General features: G+C 43.4%; 1 protein-coding gene across 4 annotated transcripts in view; it reads right to left on the bottom strand.

Moving 5' to 3' along the window:
- Window positions 1–15,590, bottom strand: part of IGSF5 (immunoglobulin superfamily member 5) — a 29,278-nt gene that overhangs the window by 3,940 nt on the left and 9,748 nt on the right. For 2 of the 4 annotated variants that reach the window (XM_032678208.1, XM_032678209.1), the window contains exons 4-8: window positions 15,082–15,390; window positions 10,753–10,881; window positions 10,198–10,222; window positions 7,186–7,298; window positions 5,817–6,020 (exon numbers count right to left, since the gene is read on the bottom strand). In XM_032678208.1, coding sequence (XP_032534099.1) covers window positions 5,830–6,020; window positions 7,186–7,298; window positions 10,198–10,222; window positions 10,753–10,881; window positions 15,082–15,390 — 767 coding nt within the window. In that variant the 3' untranslated portion in view covers window positions 5,817–5,829. The other 2 variants (XM_032678211.1, XM_032678210.1) reach the window with 2 other exon arrangements.

Raw genomic sequence — 15,590 nt, 5'->3', positions numbered from 1 at the left:
ACTAGTCCTGTCAGTCCCAGACTGAGAAAAAATGGCTTCATAATTCACTGTATCCTACAGATTGAAGGGAGAAAAGGCATCTCTAATGGTTCTCTGCACAGGAGTTTCTAAGGTGTTCCCCTCTATCTGGAAGGATGCAGTAACATTGGAATTTCTTTCATATAGTTTTAAATCTCTTTGCTCTGTCAGCCTGGCACCTAGTTAACCGTGGATATTTGACAGTCACGTGCTTCAAAGCCTGCCTGTTGATTTATCATCTGCCCTGGATGCCTTTTGATAGGGATTTCTATAAAGGGATAATTATACTGGGAAAAGCTTTGCACAGTTTGTTGGTTTGGCTGGGGAAACAGATGCCCAAATCTTTTCATCTCTTCCAGCTCTTGAGCCGGACTAAAAGAGAACCAACAACACGAGGATGAATCAGAAGGTAAACTGAGTGTGTATCAGCTGGTTTCAGGGCTGAATCCTTCTGTGATGTTTGGAATACTGCTCTCCAGTCAATGACAGCAGGATTTCTGCTATCACAAGCATGTTTCAGTCACTTCTGCAGCCCACGTGACACTGGTAATATGAATGATGAGCACACATCTGGCATGATGGAACAGGACTCTGATCCTGACATTCATTTGAGAGGTGGCAGCTCCTCAGACACTGTGGAAGTGTGTGATAAACTGAAATCTTGGTATTAGCCATCGAAAAAAATCCAAGTTTAACTGCATTAGGACAAATTGCCGAGATTAATGTGGTAGGAGCATTTCCAAATGTTCCGAAAGCGTCTCGAGCTTGGCTGACTGCAAGAACAAAATATCAGGGAGGCACAGCTTTCTGTTCTCAAGGTTGTTTCCCCCCCCGCCCTCAGTTTTTAATTTTCATTCCGAATTCACTTCATTTCCGGGAAAACACCCACCCAGAAGTTCTGGATACCCTTGAAATAGTTTGGATACACTATTACTTCAAACAGAAAACCAGTTACACCCTGCCAGCTTTTGGTAGACTCAGCACATTTCCCTGTCCATCAGTAGACAAACAGCCTGGAAATTCCTTCTTGTTTCTTCATGGCTTAATCCCACTCACAAAACTTTACTCCTTCCCTTCTTCCACAGACACTTGGAAAAATTACACTGTAAACTGCACCTGCCATTTCTGTGCCTGTCTCATCAATATTTATTACTCTCTTAATCAAGATCTGCTAACCAGTGGATATCACGACCTGACATATACTCTGTAGTACATTGCATCAGTAGAGGTAAAATTATTTGCTTTCATTGGTTTATATTTCTATTTATTGACCTTTTAATTCAATTTTGATAGCTTAATTTTTCTTTTCAAACCATCCTCAGAGTCGGAGCAGTTCTACACGGTGCAATAAATGGAGCTACAATTCATCATTCGCTTCCTTCCCAGTATAAAACCACAACCACAACTAAATAATATTTCCAGTTTATAGAGTGTCATTTGGAGTAGTTAAGAAGAAAAATGGATCCTTCTCCATTAACAGAGCCATGATTCACCCTGGATGGGAGAGTGTGGCTGTGGTGGCAAGTGGAAGCCTCTGAAGTCAGGGTTACACCAGGCATGGATCTGGCCCACTATAAATGAGCACTCACTGCCTCTTACAGAATGGTCTCCTGATTTATCACAGAGACATTTATGGCAGATTAAATGGACTAATTATGAAGCTTTTCTAGGAGATTGTCCAATCCTGATAGTTGCTGAGTCCCTTCAGCTGCTTTTGTGGGAGCTCGAAACATGGAGCTCCTCAGGGGTGGCACTCAGGACCTGGCAGAACTGGCCCTTGTTCAGGCTCAGCTCTCTGTGGGACTGCCCCAAAATCTGCTAAAGCAGATGCAATGGGGATGAGGAACGGCCCCTTGGATGGGATCTTTGTCCCTAACACCATTTGGCCTGTAACTCCACTCCAGAGCTGGGAGCAAGGATCACTCAGCCTGGAGAAGAGAAGGCTTAGGGATCACCCAGCTGTGGCCTTTCAGTACATGAAGGGAGCCTACAAGCAAGAAGGAGAGAGATTAACAAGAACATGTAATGACAGAACAAGGGGGAATGGTTTTTAACTGAAAAAGAGTAGCTTAAATTAGGAATTTAGCTTAAGTTAGGAATAAAATCTTCCCTGTGAGGGTGGGGAGGCCTTGGCACAGGTTGCCCAGAGAAGTTGTTAATCCTCATCCCTGGAAGTGTCCAAGGCCAGGTTGGATGGGGCTCTGAGCACCCTGTTCTAGTGGAAGGTGTCCCTGCCCATGGCAGGGGGTTGGAACTGGATGATCTTTGGGGTCCCTTCCAACCCAAACCATTCTATGATCACTGACAGTAACTACATTTGCAATCAAAGAGGAGCCTGCAACTCTACTCTAAATTTGACCTTTTCTCAGCTAATGTAATCAGAGCAGGGACCTTCCAACATCCCTGACTGATGCTCCTTGGCCTCCTCTTCCAGTGCCTGGCTCATTTTTTCCCTCAGCTCAATAATTTGCTTCGTTATTCATCATTTTTTGAACATCTCCCACACCTTTTATTTTCCTCCCTTCTTCTCTGCTGAGGTATCACTTTTCCCTGAGATGATTTGCCAGATCTCCTGTTCATGTTGGAAATTCATCAGTGCAATTACTGGGCAACATTTATCTTCTCTGTGGACATTTTGCATTAGTTTCTGACTCAAAGGGTTCGAATGGCCAATAGCTGACCTAAGTGATTTTCTGTTGCCACCCTTTACAATGACACACATCAGCTCTTTCAGGCTTTGTGCCTGGCTGGGTCCAGGGGAAAGGACTTCTGAGGAAACAAAACCCGTGATTTGAAGCCTCCTTTAATCTCCCAAATGGTTTAAAATTGTAACTTTTTTTTTTAACACACTGAACAGAAGGGATCAAATTGGAAGCAAACACCCTCACAGAGGCAGGAATAGGTAAAACTTTAGGTGTTCAGTCTGTGTGACTCTTTCCATCAGTAGATGGACTTCCTGCTCCTCAGGGAGGACTTGGACTCTCCCTCCTTCTTCTTGACCTCCATAAAATCACTGCAAGGACATTTGCTCATTTTTCTTGATTACCCAGGGAGAGAGAAGCAATTTCTTGGAGTCCACCCCTTCATGACCTCCTTCACTATGAAAAAAATTCTCGGGGTAACACCTCTCCCTCTCGTTTTATACCCCCTATTTCTCATTAAAAACTCCTGAAGAATAAGGATGAACAATCTTTGGGAATGTTTCCAGTGTCCAGGCAGGGAAAGCCAACTGAGAAACACAACTTCCTGGGCTTAGAAGATGCAGTGGCAGGAAGGCAAGTGGTTTCTGAAGAGATTGTTTGATTCACCTCTGACAGCAAACAGCTAAATGAGTTACCACCTGATTTTTCCTACTTGACAAGAAATATAATAAAAGAGCACTTCAATGTTTAGTAGGCAATATATTGCCATCAGGGGTGATGGAACTTTATTAGAATACACCCAGTAGCACTCTCTTTTTTGTCAGAAAACCTCTATTATGCAGTTAACAGGGAAGGCAGTGAATGTCAAAAACCCCTACGTTTTGTATGGGAAATGTTTTGCCATGTTTGCATTTAATGTCATAAATTTAAATCATGGACTGCAAATCCACAATTTAAGACAAATCTTCATCAGTGTTATCAATTTCTGAATATACAAGGTGGGGCCATCACAATATACTGAGAAGCCCTGCTCAAACTCACAAATAGTTTGTTTTCAGCAAGACATTATTCCCTTAACATATGGGAAATGGTTATAAATGATTTTCACCTCTAGATTATCTCTGGGTGTTTCTCAAAAACGTGTGGGCAGTTATTGATGCAGGGAGAAGACACTGTAACAGAGTTGTTATATTGTCCAGGGACAATAGAAATATAATCCTGCCCGTAAGCCTTTCAAACACTGTCTGAAACTGCTGCTCAGGGTTATAGATCCCCACCAAACCCTCAGCTGTTCTGCACATGCTTTTCAGCTTTGCTTCAATAGTGTTTTGTTTGACAGGTAGTTAATGTCAAACATCATAACTCCCAGGCACAAATACATCAGTATCAGTGCTATTATTTTTACTGTTATTATTTTGATCACTGTTTTAATCTTTGACTGAGCACTTCCTAAATTCCATCGTGTGCCAGAAGAGCCAGACACGCTCTGCTATGATTTATATGCAATGTCATCCCATGGCAGATTCCTGCACTGTGCATGTTGAAGCAGCTCTTCAAAAATAAATGAGTTCTCACTGTGTTGAGGAGTGAACTCGGTACCACATCACTGCCACTTTCCCCAGAGAATATCGGCACAAACCATCATGGAGGTGCTAAAAGTATTTTAAAAATGTGTGGCATAAGTTAAGATCCACATTAATGTGGTGCCAGAAGACAGCCCAGCACCATCCAATAGAACAGAGGCCTCTGAGAGTGGAACAAGGAAAGGAATAAACCCTGAGCTCAACTTTTTACATGTTAGTCATGTGGAAAAGGGGAAAAGCTCTGGGGTGGGTGTTAACTGGGCACTTTCCCTCCCAGAACTTGCTGCTGAGATACCAAAAGTCTCCAAGATCAGCATAAAGTTCCCGGTTGAATTGGAAAATACAGTCAAGAAATGCTCATTTATTTATTATATCACACTGGGTTTTGCTTGCAAAGGAAACTCAAACCTCGCCTTCAACAGTACCCCCATGTTATATCCTGCATCTCCTCCAGTCTGGCAGCTGGGGAGAACAACAAAAACACTGCAGGCCTCTTTGATTAAGACACCTATATAACAACTTTCTATATATTATATATAGAATTATATATATAAATAAAAATAATAATATTTAGTAATTATTATATATAATATAATAATATATAGTAATTCTGTCCCGAATTACTACCTGCCAAGAGCAAAGGAAACCTTTATAACTTCCATTGTTATATAATAATTATTATTGTTACATAATAATTATAATTGTTAAAGGTCACATTATAATTGTTTAAGGTATAATATACACGGAGGTGAATTCTCAAAAGCCAAGCTGGAGTTATTCTGCCTGGAAAGGCTGAAAGAATTAATTAATTTATTAATGGTAACAAGTAGGTTTGTGGAGAGAGAGGGGGAGACCTTTTAATCCCAGGAATGACAATCAGACCACTGGCTTTACCCATGGGGAGTCTGTCCCAGCAGGAAGGCCTGGCTGGCATTTGGAGCAGGAAAGACATGAAAAGCAATGGGAAGGAAAGAACTGACACTGCCTGAACTCCTGTCAGAGCTCAAGGAGAGTCTGGGGGATGGTTTTAGACACATGGTTTAGTTTTAGGCAGTGCTGGGAGAGGCAGGGAGTTCAACTCAGTGACACTTACGGGCCCCTTCCAACTTGAGATTTTTTACGAGGGGAAGTTTGTGACTTCCTAAACTTTAGGCAGGGAGGTGGGGAGGAAGATGTAGCTGAGGAGAACAGATGTGGCAAAAGCTTTATTAGACACTTCTTTCAAAATGTCCTCCTCAGAGGAGGCTGTTTCTCCCTCACTTTCCTTCATTGCCCCCTCCCCATTCCCTGTCCCCCAAATCGATCTAAATCTGAGGCCAACCCGGGGCACTTATCCTTATAAATCAAACATTCAGGAAGGCAGAAGGGACATTCCACTACCAATTGCCTCCCTCCACCCAAAATCTGTGTATGCTCATAGCACAATACATACAGTGAGAAAAAGAAAAAAGCTCAAGATATTCAAGGTATCAGCATTGCAATTACCTTTGGCACAGAGCTGACGTATAAACTGTCCTCAGGACCAGTGAACTTGGAAGACGTTGAGGGAAGAGAGGCAATTCCTGTAAGAATATCCAAGATTACTGTCATTCAGGAGAGGAGCCCGTGCAGGAGCAGGTTTTCTGGCAGGAGCTGTGACTCTCCACAAGGAGAGTCACAAGCCATGCTGGAACATTCCATTTCTTTACTAATGGAAAAGACCCGCACTGGAGCAGCTCTTGAAGAACCCCCACTGCAGAATTTTGGGAAGGATTGTGCCCTGTGGGAAGAACCCACACTGGAGCAGGGGGAGGGACAGAAATGATGTGTTATGGACCAACCACAGCCCCAATTCCTTGTCCCTTCATCCCCCTGCCATGCCTGTGGAGAGGAGTCAGATGAGCTAGGAGGGAAGCTGAGACTTGGAAGCAGTGGGGAATTGAGGAGGTGTTATTGGTTTTGTTTTCTTTCTCACTATCCTACTGTTGTTAATTTGCAATAAATTAAATTAATCCTCCAAAAATGGAGTCTTCTTTGCCTGTGACAGTAATTAGCGAGGGATCTCCCCCTCCTCATCTTCACCCACAAGCTTTTCCATCTTATTTTCTTCCCTTGTCCTGTTGAGAAGAGGGGGTGATAAAGCAACTTGGTGGCCAGCCAAGGTCAATCCACCACACTAATACATTTGAAAGAAGCCTATACAAGGCCTCAGTAGAATCAATTTGTCCAGATTCACTTAGTTTTTCCTTTTATTCTTTGCAACAACATTTTACAACACCACATGCTCTGGAAATCTTTTCACTGCACTTATTTCTTCACCACGTATTTGTTGGAGAAAAAAGGATGTGTGCCTGGCTTACAGACTCTGCACAATAATTTTATGTCATTAAGTGTTTGATTAAATGTTTTGATAATAATGTGGTTATAAATGCAAGTGGTGGGTAACAATTTGGTGGAGATTTACATTTGCTTTTGAAGAGTCTTTGTGCTTAAGGACAAGAATTTATAATGCCTTAGTCATTTCTCAGTAAAATAATAGTTCACTAGCTGCCTTTTTTCTTTCCTTCTTTTTTTATTTTTGTTGTTGTTGTTGGTAGTGTGGATTTTCCTTTGTTTTCACAGATCAACTGCAAAATATTGCCCAAATTAATGGTTGTATGGAAATCCAGTCCTCCCACATCTGGCCCCAGAAGATATTTGGAAGAACAAAGGCATTCAAAATACCAAACCCAGGACTAAATGTAAATTCCGCTGCAAAGAACATTATGTTTTCTCAATAATTTTGAAGGACTTAACTCCAGAAAGTCCAGAATGTTCTGAAGAGGCTGAGGGCAAAGACAGATCCCTCACTGAGTATTGTGAAATATATGTGAAGTCTCATAATGTAATTCCTTGACATGTTGTCCAAAAGGCCCGTGTTGAGAAGCACTTTGACAACATGTGATTCACCAGCTTAGACTCACCTGGGCTCTGTTCTGTGTTCCACAGTTCCTCTGGAAGGTATCCTGGGTTTTCACTACCATTCCTTTGCCTGTTTTCCAAATCTCCATCTTTTTTCTTCTCAGCTGAAACTTTCCTAGAAACAAAAAAGGTCTGTAATTAGAAAATCACTATGATAGGAGAACTCTTGGGTAGCAGAGTACAGAGGAAAAAGTCTTTTACTTCCCAAAAAACAGGTGCAAAACATATCTGGGACTTCCAAGCCACGGGTACAAATCTCGTCCCATGTAAGTATTACCCATGGAATTCTGTTTGGAAAGTTCCCATGAGCTGCAATATCCCAGAAAGCAGGAAAATAACTGAGAAACCTTCAGAGAGTGAAGACTCTGCACCAGGTCACAGGTTTTGTAGGCAATGAATTTTGATCTCTCCTTGTGAATTGCAGGATATTCAGTGGCCCAGTAGTGGTCACTCAGGACAGCTCATCATTTCGGTGGCCTGAGCCTGCCCCCAGCTGCAAAAACAAAGAGTGTTGTCTCACACCCCCACAGTGAGCTCCCAAGTGATTCATCTCTACACTCCGAAGTTAATCTTCCACTTCGAAATTTACTTTACAAGTGAAAGGAACTCCCTTGGTTGAATTTACACATCTCTGAATGTACAGAGCTGCACAGAGAGACAATAGTGCTTTTTTACCCCAAACTCTTACTCTAGAAGAAACGCTACTACTCATCTGTTCCTGCCATGGACCCCTCTCCTGGATACTCCCAGGTCCACCTTTGCCAAGGTTTCGGGTGTGGCAAGCATGGATCCACCATCAAAACCCAGGATTTTTTAGGGGGAAGGGGTGACATGCTGTTAGTTTGTGGAAAATGCCACATGAACTTGTCCAAAGGAAAGGGGAGCCGCGGGGGGGATTGGCCTTTTCTCCCAGGGAACAAGGGACAGGAGGAGAGGGAACGGCCTCAAGTCGTGCCAGGGGAGGGTCAGGTTGGACATCAGGAGGAATTTCTTCATGGAAATGGTTGTTAAACATTGGCAGGGGCTGCCAAGGGAGGTTTGGAGTCCCCATCCCTGGAGGTGTCCAAGGAAGGCCTGGCCGTGGCACTCAGTGCTCTGGGCTGGGGGACAAGGTGGGGATGGGGCACAGGGGTACCCCATGATCTTGGAGCTCTTCTCCAGCCTAAAGGATCCTATGATTCTACTTTTTCTGTTTATCAGGAATGGCTTTACTGGCCCACAGATTTTCAGGTGGGTGTTACTGATGCACACAAACCTGACGAACCAGCCACTGACTATTTTAGGGGATAAACATGTCAGATACCACCAAGAAACCTGTCCTGGTTGCTGGAAGACAAAAGCAATTGTTCAGGGCTACCACCCCCACATGTTACATGACACTGTACTGTGTATTTTATCTGATCCTTAGTTCCCAACAAACTCAGTGTCGTAGCCAAATAAAAAAGGAGTTACCAAAAAAAAAGGAAAAAAAAAAGTGTGGGAGGTATGGGAAGATATCCAGGCAAGTTAAAAATAAATGTGGGAAATAAAGCAATATATGTTTGGTCTCACCACTTCTTTGCTACTATAATGGAGCTTCCCAGATCTGGACAATCATCATTCCTTTTACTGCAGGTAAAAAAAAAAACCAACCACTGGACCTACAAAATCTCTAAGTGATTGTTAATAATCCTGATTTCAGTGTCAATGTGATAAAATTTTGTAGAGCGCTTAATAGAGTCTTCAAGCCCAAGCTGAGCCTCAGAAAGCCTGAATTCTTCCCTGTTTTCTCAACTTCCAAAGTGCAAGCTGCACTTGGCAAAATGATCAAGTCAGCCCCACAAATTAAGAAATCCCATGGAAGTTTACATGGCATAATAAGCATCATTTCCTTGGGAGAAAACAGTGGGTATCTCATTTCCTTATTTTGTTCTGTATCAGTAAAGTGCTCTATAAATGGAAATCTGTCAACAGACCTCCACAAAATTTCCCCCCCAAGAGGCTGTTAATGAAACTGGGTATTACTGATGTGCCAGGCAACGGGGGGTGAGGCTTTGGAAACTCATGAAGGGACAGGGAGTTAAAAGCCCCACAAGTGTAGGCAGGGTATGAATTTACAGCGCTGCCTGGATATAAATAATAATATAAATAACATAAATAACCCCACTGCCACTGCTGTCATAGCCACACTGTGCCAATAAAAAGGATCTTAATGCTAATAGCCATCAGCTATTGATGGCTAAAATTGTCCTGCTCAGTGCAATAATGTACCAGCAGCTTTGTACCCAGGTATGTCTGGCAACAACCTGGTGACGGGTTGATGCTTTTCATTGGGGAATCTTTATTAATTTTTTATAGAATTACAGAATGGTTTGGGGCAGAAGGGACCTTAAAGATTATTCAGTTCCACCCCCTGCCATAGGCAGGGACACATTTCACTACCCCAGGTTGCTCCAAGCCCCTTCCAGCCTGGTCTTGGATGAGGGATGAGGGGTCCACAACCTCTCCGGATAACCGGGGGTCTCACCGCACTCCCAGCAGAGAATTATTTCCTAATATCTAATCTAAACCTACCCTCTAAACCCCTCTTTCGCCAGGCGGTGCGATCTCCCTGCCCATCCATCCCGAGGAGCTCCTCCTCTCCCGTCCCCGGGCTGGCAGTGACATCCTGTGGCGGCGGCGGCAATCGCCCGCCGGGCTGTGCTGGCCAGCCCGGGGCACCCGCCCACCCTCCCCTGCCTTCCCTGGGGGCACAGCCGGCTCTTAGGAACTCGCTTTGCCCATCAGCTTTAGCAGGAGTGTCTCCTCAGTTCGTCATCTCTGCGCTCGCCCAGTCAGAGATGCGGCGCCGGCGGGATTTTGGTGGGTTTTTCCCACTCAGGATTCGCAACCTGCTGCTGGTTTTTCGCCCCTAAAGCCGGTCCCCTTTCCCTCTGGGATGCTGGGTGGCAGGGCATGGAAACTCCCATATCCTTCTTGCCCCCCTGAAAGAGTCCAGTTAACGGGAAAAGTTCCACCCCCTTCATCTGACTCACCTGATTTCACTCTGATATGTAGATGCTGAGAAAGAAAAAAAAAAAAAAAGAATGTTTTTAAAATGCAAGAAATTAAAATGTAAACTATAAGTTCTCTTAGGGTATCCTCTGTGTTCCAGCTACCACAAGAGCATCTCTCCCCCCTGTTTACAAAATTTACAGCCCTGTAGAACAGCTTACACAGAAACTGGAGTCAGGCACACAGCACTGAAGATATTCTTCCACAAAGAACCTCAGCACAGGGAGTGAAAGTCTTTGAAAGTTAATGTGCTCCCAAAAAACATGGTCTTCTTGTAGTTAATGTGAAGGGCTGACACTGATTGCTGTGGAGTCAGTTTATGAGAGGAACAGGAAGGTAAAATTAAGGAGCATCTAAGGCCCATTTATGGAGCATTCAAGGAGCATTTTAACCAGGCCAAGGTTAAGAGCAGGATCTGTCTGCTCTCACTTCTGCTTACAGGACTTTACACAGCATCAGAGCTGACACAACTTAGGGGTTTATATCTGGTCAAAGATACTTTTTAATATAGAGACCAACTGTGAAGTTCCACTCACCTCTCCTCTTCAGGCAGCAGCGAACAACCACCACAATAATAATGGTCAGAAGAACAATACCAAGGAATGAAAGCACAACTGCAAGTACAATAACCCAGGAGCTTCTGTTGTCTTCTCTGTAATAATTTTCTGTCAAATTAAATGGAGAAACATTGTCTTATCAGAGCCTCAAAACACCCTTTGCAGAATATTTACCTTTTCTCTGAGATGCTTGTTGATTATTAACAAGGAGCCTGTGTTTTCCAAATGACAGACAAATGACAAATTTATGGGTGCTGCCCAAGAATTTAAAATATTCCCAAATTCAAATTCTTTAGTGCAGTCATAACTTTTTCCACTGCTACTTCTCTTCTGAAAGACACAGGGTAGAATCTCTCAACCTAACTTTATTTCTGGGCCTCTCAGCATCCTTTGGAGACTTTTGTGGTTGGGAAGAGGGGTTAAGATTCAGTTTAGATGTCTATACTGCAGATATTAAGTGTCTTTGCCTAGCTGTTCTTGTCAGTGGAGAGAAAATAGGTATTTTGGGTTGTAATTTATTTGAGTAAATTTTGATATACTGAACTGCTCTGAAAGCGTCCACTTCTCCCCACAGACCACAGCAAGAGTTTTAGGTGACTACTGCAGTTGGTGATTTCTAGTCTGGAGATATGATTTTCTAATCAATTCTGCCTTGGGATTTCTCTCAATGATTTCAACAAGTGTTTGATTTCAAGACATGCTTGGTAGGGCATCTGACACCCACTTAAACAGCAGCAAAGAGCAAAACCTGAAGAGATTATGAAGCTACTCATCCACCTTCTCTACCAGGATTATCCCAATTAACTTGTTCCTTTATCTTTGCTGGAATGTCCAGGGTTAAATGAGGTGATTTAAGGATAACTCAGTGTCTTGCTGGAATCTGTTGCTGTGACCAACCAGGGCTCCCTCATGTTTTAATAATACCTTGGAAAAATAGAATCAGAGAATCACAGGATGGTTTGGGTTGGAAGGGAACTTAAAAGATCAAGTTCCAACCCCTTGCCATGGGCAGGAACACCTCCCACTGTCCCAGGTTGCTCAGAGCCCCATCCAGCCTGGCCTTGAACACTCCCATATTTCTCAGATAGACTGATGAAGAAGGAAGATATGACAGTTCTGATTGTCACATCATCCTGTCCTTTGGTTTGAACCACATATTCCAGAAGCACCTCTATCTGATTCATTTACACCTTGGAAAGCAGCCCCAAAATAACTTTGACAGATCTTTAGAAACAAGCTTCCAATCCAAATTCCGGGTGTGAGGCACATCCAAACCTGGCACAGCCCATTCCATTGCGTGTGTTTATGGATGTGTTTTCCTCATTAGAGGTCCCAGTTAATGATTCCATGGCCACCCTTAGCCGACAGCCTCTGGAAAAGGCACCACAGCAAGGAAGGTGACTGGGAGCTGCACAGAGTCAGGGCTATTCCATGTGGGAACAAGGTTTACCTATGACAGGAAATAAACTAAATCCTTTCTATCTACTTATTTGCCTGGGTGTGTGTTTGGCGTCTGGAGGTTTCAAACTTCAAAAATACAGGACAAGAGCTTCCTACAAAGCTTGAACCTCTGCTAGGAGTCTGCATTCTCCAAAGCTCAGGTCATTATCATTAAGCAATTTGTTCCAGTCTTCTCTAATCCTAACGCTCAATCAGCATGTTTTGGATTTCTTCTGTTTGAAAAAAAAAGCACTCAGTAACCCTGAAATCAGTAGTAAATCCTGTAGGCTGTCATCAGTTGTGATTAAAAATGGTGATAAACTTGTTAATAATATTTTTGTCTAAAAGTACTGAAACAAATACCTACATTGTGTCATATTTTGCTCCATCAAGCATGCCATGAGGACATCAAGATGATTAAAATGCTAAAGACAGCTATTTATCTATAGGGAAAGCTACTCCTTGGTGTGAAGAGAGGAGCTAAACACACATGCACTGCCCACACCTCCAGGTCTGCCAGCCCAAGGTTTGTCACTCCCTGGCAGGTTCAGGTTTTGTGCCAGAGGATTTACAGAGCTGAAGATAGGACAAGGTACAACACAAACACTCCCAGCACTCCAGCATTTTAGTGTTTCCTCAGTTTGGGAGGATCCAGAGAGAAACTGGAGCTGGGACCAAGCAGGTGGGGGTGGGAGCTGCCAGCTCAGCACACAAGGGGTGCAAGGGAGGGGCACTGATGGATTAAACCCCTTTGAGCCCATCAGTAAATCCACACCAGGTTACACGGGGTGTTTAGTGTGGACAAAGCCACTGCCTCATTCCATAGGACCCATCCAGACCTCTAGCTCCTCCCAGAGCTGTCCAAATTTTTAGTTGGACAAAGCGTCTCCAGAAAAGGGGATTTTCCTTCTCACATGTGACCAAGGAGAAACGAGGGACTGGAAAAACCCACATGTGGCTTCCTAGATACTTTGGAGCTTCCTGGATAGCTTAAAAATCAAAGGAATTCCAGGCTCCTGGCAGATTCTCCATCCTCACCTTCTGCAGGTTAAAGGCCACGTGAATTCAACACTGAGGCCAAGGAGAGCTTGGGCCCAGCGAAGGGACTGCCCTGGATCCCATTTCCCTGTAACAGCTCTGTGAATCCATCACCTGGGATAACTCTGTAGGAGTTCCCAAATTTGGGGCTCAGCCAAACACCACCGTGAGCAAAGTAACTCTGGAGGAGGTGTGACTGACATAAAAATGCACCACCTTGTAGGGCAAGACTGCCCTAGAGGTGCAGGAAGGTGGGACATTCCCGTCCCAGGGGCTGTCTGACTATAGAGAGCTCAGATTTTTGGTATTTCTTGTATTACTTGGGAGGAACATGGAGGAATTCCATTCCTCAGGCTTTTAAGTGAAGGGGGAAATTGTTATTACAGTAGTTTTTGGAAGGATTTCTTAAATGTCTGAAGTTTTCCCAGCAACAGGTATCTTAGGCTGAGTTTGTGTACGAAAAGCTCTGAGATTTTAAGTGTGATATATATACACATTATATATCTTTCTCTGTCATGAATGCCACGCTTATATTTCATTCTAATCATTTAAAGGCTTCATATTCTCCTACCCTCACAAATTTTGAGTGGCTGCTGCTGCACAGTGATATTTCCAAAGAGAAATGAATGATGGTCCTACAGAGTCACTAATAACACACTAATAGAGCTCCGTGACATCTGTTTTTCTCCTCTTCTGATATACAGTGAGTAGCTATGGAAACTGAGGGTGGATCCCTCACTACTTCACCAATCAGTAGGCAGGGGAATTTATTCATTTCCTCAGGATGGCCCTGTTTTGCTCAGTCAGTAATTAAGATCAATGTGACTACAAAAATCCATATTAAGGATGGTAAAATGACCTTTTCCGACTGCATTTCTGAGCAAGTTCTCCTGAAAAAAGGTAATGCTGATAATGACTCACACTGAGAACAAAAGGCACAGTTACTCAATCTCCTCAGGTGTTTATGTGTCAAAATGCCTCCACCAGACCCCTCGTGGATCCACTCTAAGGGTGTCTCTGCATGTGCCACCTTCACCCATTGCAGAAGAAGCAGCAGTTCACCAAGAGAAGCTGTCAGCATGATTGTAACCTCAGCAAAAATCTTTAGAGTTATCAAAGGTCTTGCTAACAGTTCTTGAGAGATTTGCATGACACCCAACCTTAAACCTCCTTCAGTAAAAGCCAATGTAAAGCAACTTAATGCACTGTCCAAAAACTTCCACATGTGTTGCTGCAGGACATTTTTTACCTTTCTCTAACATTTGGAAGAGGCCATGCCAGGAAGAGGAAAACAGGTCCAATGGCTCTTTGATCTAAGTAGTCTTTGGGATAATGTCCATGGATATTCCCCATGCCTGCAAGTGTTCAAGGCCAGGTTGGATGGGGCTCTGAGCAACCTGGGTTAGTGGAAGGTGTCTCTGCCCATGGCAGGGGGTTGGAATAAGAAAATCTATGGACACTGCTCCTGTTTTTTCCATTTGCATTTAAAGTGCAAGTACAGAATTATTTAAGATCTAAATTTATTAGATGTGTTCTTGGTCAAGGAGCAAAGTCTGGTTTTCCAGTGAATCCATAGGAACCAGAGGCAGAGGTACAGCTTTGTTTGCCTTGCTCAGTCCTACACTGGGCTTTGTGGTTCATTAGACTTGTACCAGTGCATTTAACCCTACCCATATATCAGATTTTGGCTACCGGGTCTTGATTCTGTCACCTCTGCACATCCCCCTTGCAAATAAAAGATCTTTTCAAAATGAAGCAAAGCAGAACAAAACACCCAGCTCTGAGTGCAGGCAGTGCAGCACAGGTAAAGTACAACAAACATTCGCTTACCTGCAGTGGAGTTGTCAAAAATAAGGGTTATAGTTGCATTCTGAGGTTCAGGGAGTGCTTCTATGTCAGCTAAACAAGTCAAAACCTCAGTGGCTGTTGGAGTCACAGTCAGGATGCTCAGGACATTGTGGAGGCCATCAGATCCTTGACTTTGCTGGTTAACATAATTTGACTTATCAATCAGAGTGCCATTTGTCATCCAGGCAATGTCTGGAGCTGGAGCCCATCCTAAGGCTTCACAAACAATTTCAACTGTTGTGTTCTCTTTTACTGTTAAGGTGCTATTTTTGATGAATAAAGATCCATTAACTGTGGGAGGGAAAAGATGTTTTGTTCCTTCAGAATGTTTTGCTGCATTGCTTTCCTGCTGGTAGCTTTCAGTCTTATCTTGCTACCCAGAAATAGCTATGCCTTGAGATATGAAGTGAAAAACGATCATTATTACCACAGATATACCATGTTCATGGTAGAAACATGCAGATAGTGCAACTGCTTGGACACATTGTTCA

The sequence above is a fragment of the Chiroxiphia lanceolata genome, chromosome 2 (genome assembly GCF_009829145.1).
Source record: "Chiroxiphia lanceolata isolate bChiLan1 chromosome 2, bChiLan1.pri, whole genome shotgun sequence".
NCBI lineage: Eukaryota > Metazoa > Chordata > Aves > Passeriformes > Pipridae > Chiroxiphia > Chiroxiphia lanceolata.
This window is presented reverse-complemented; position numbering and strand designations above follow the sequence as displayed.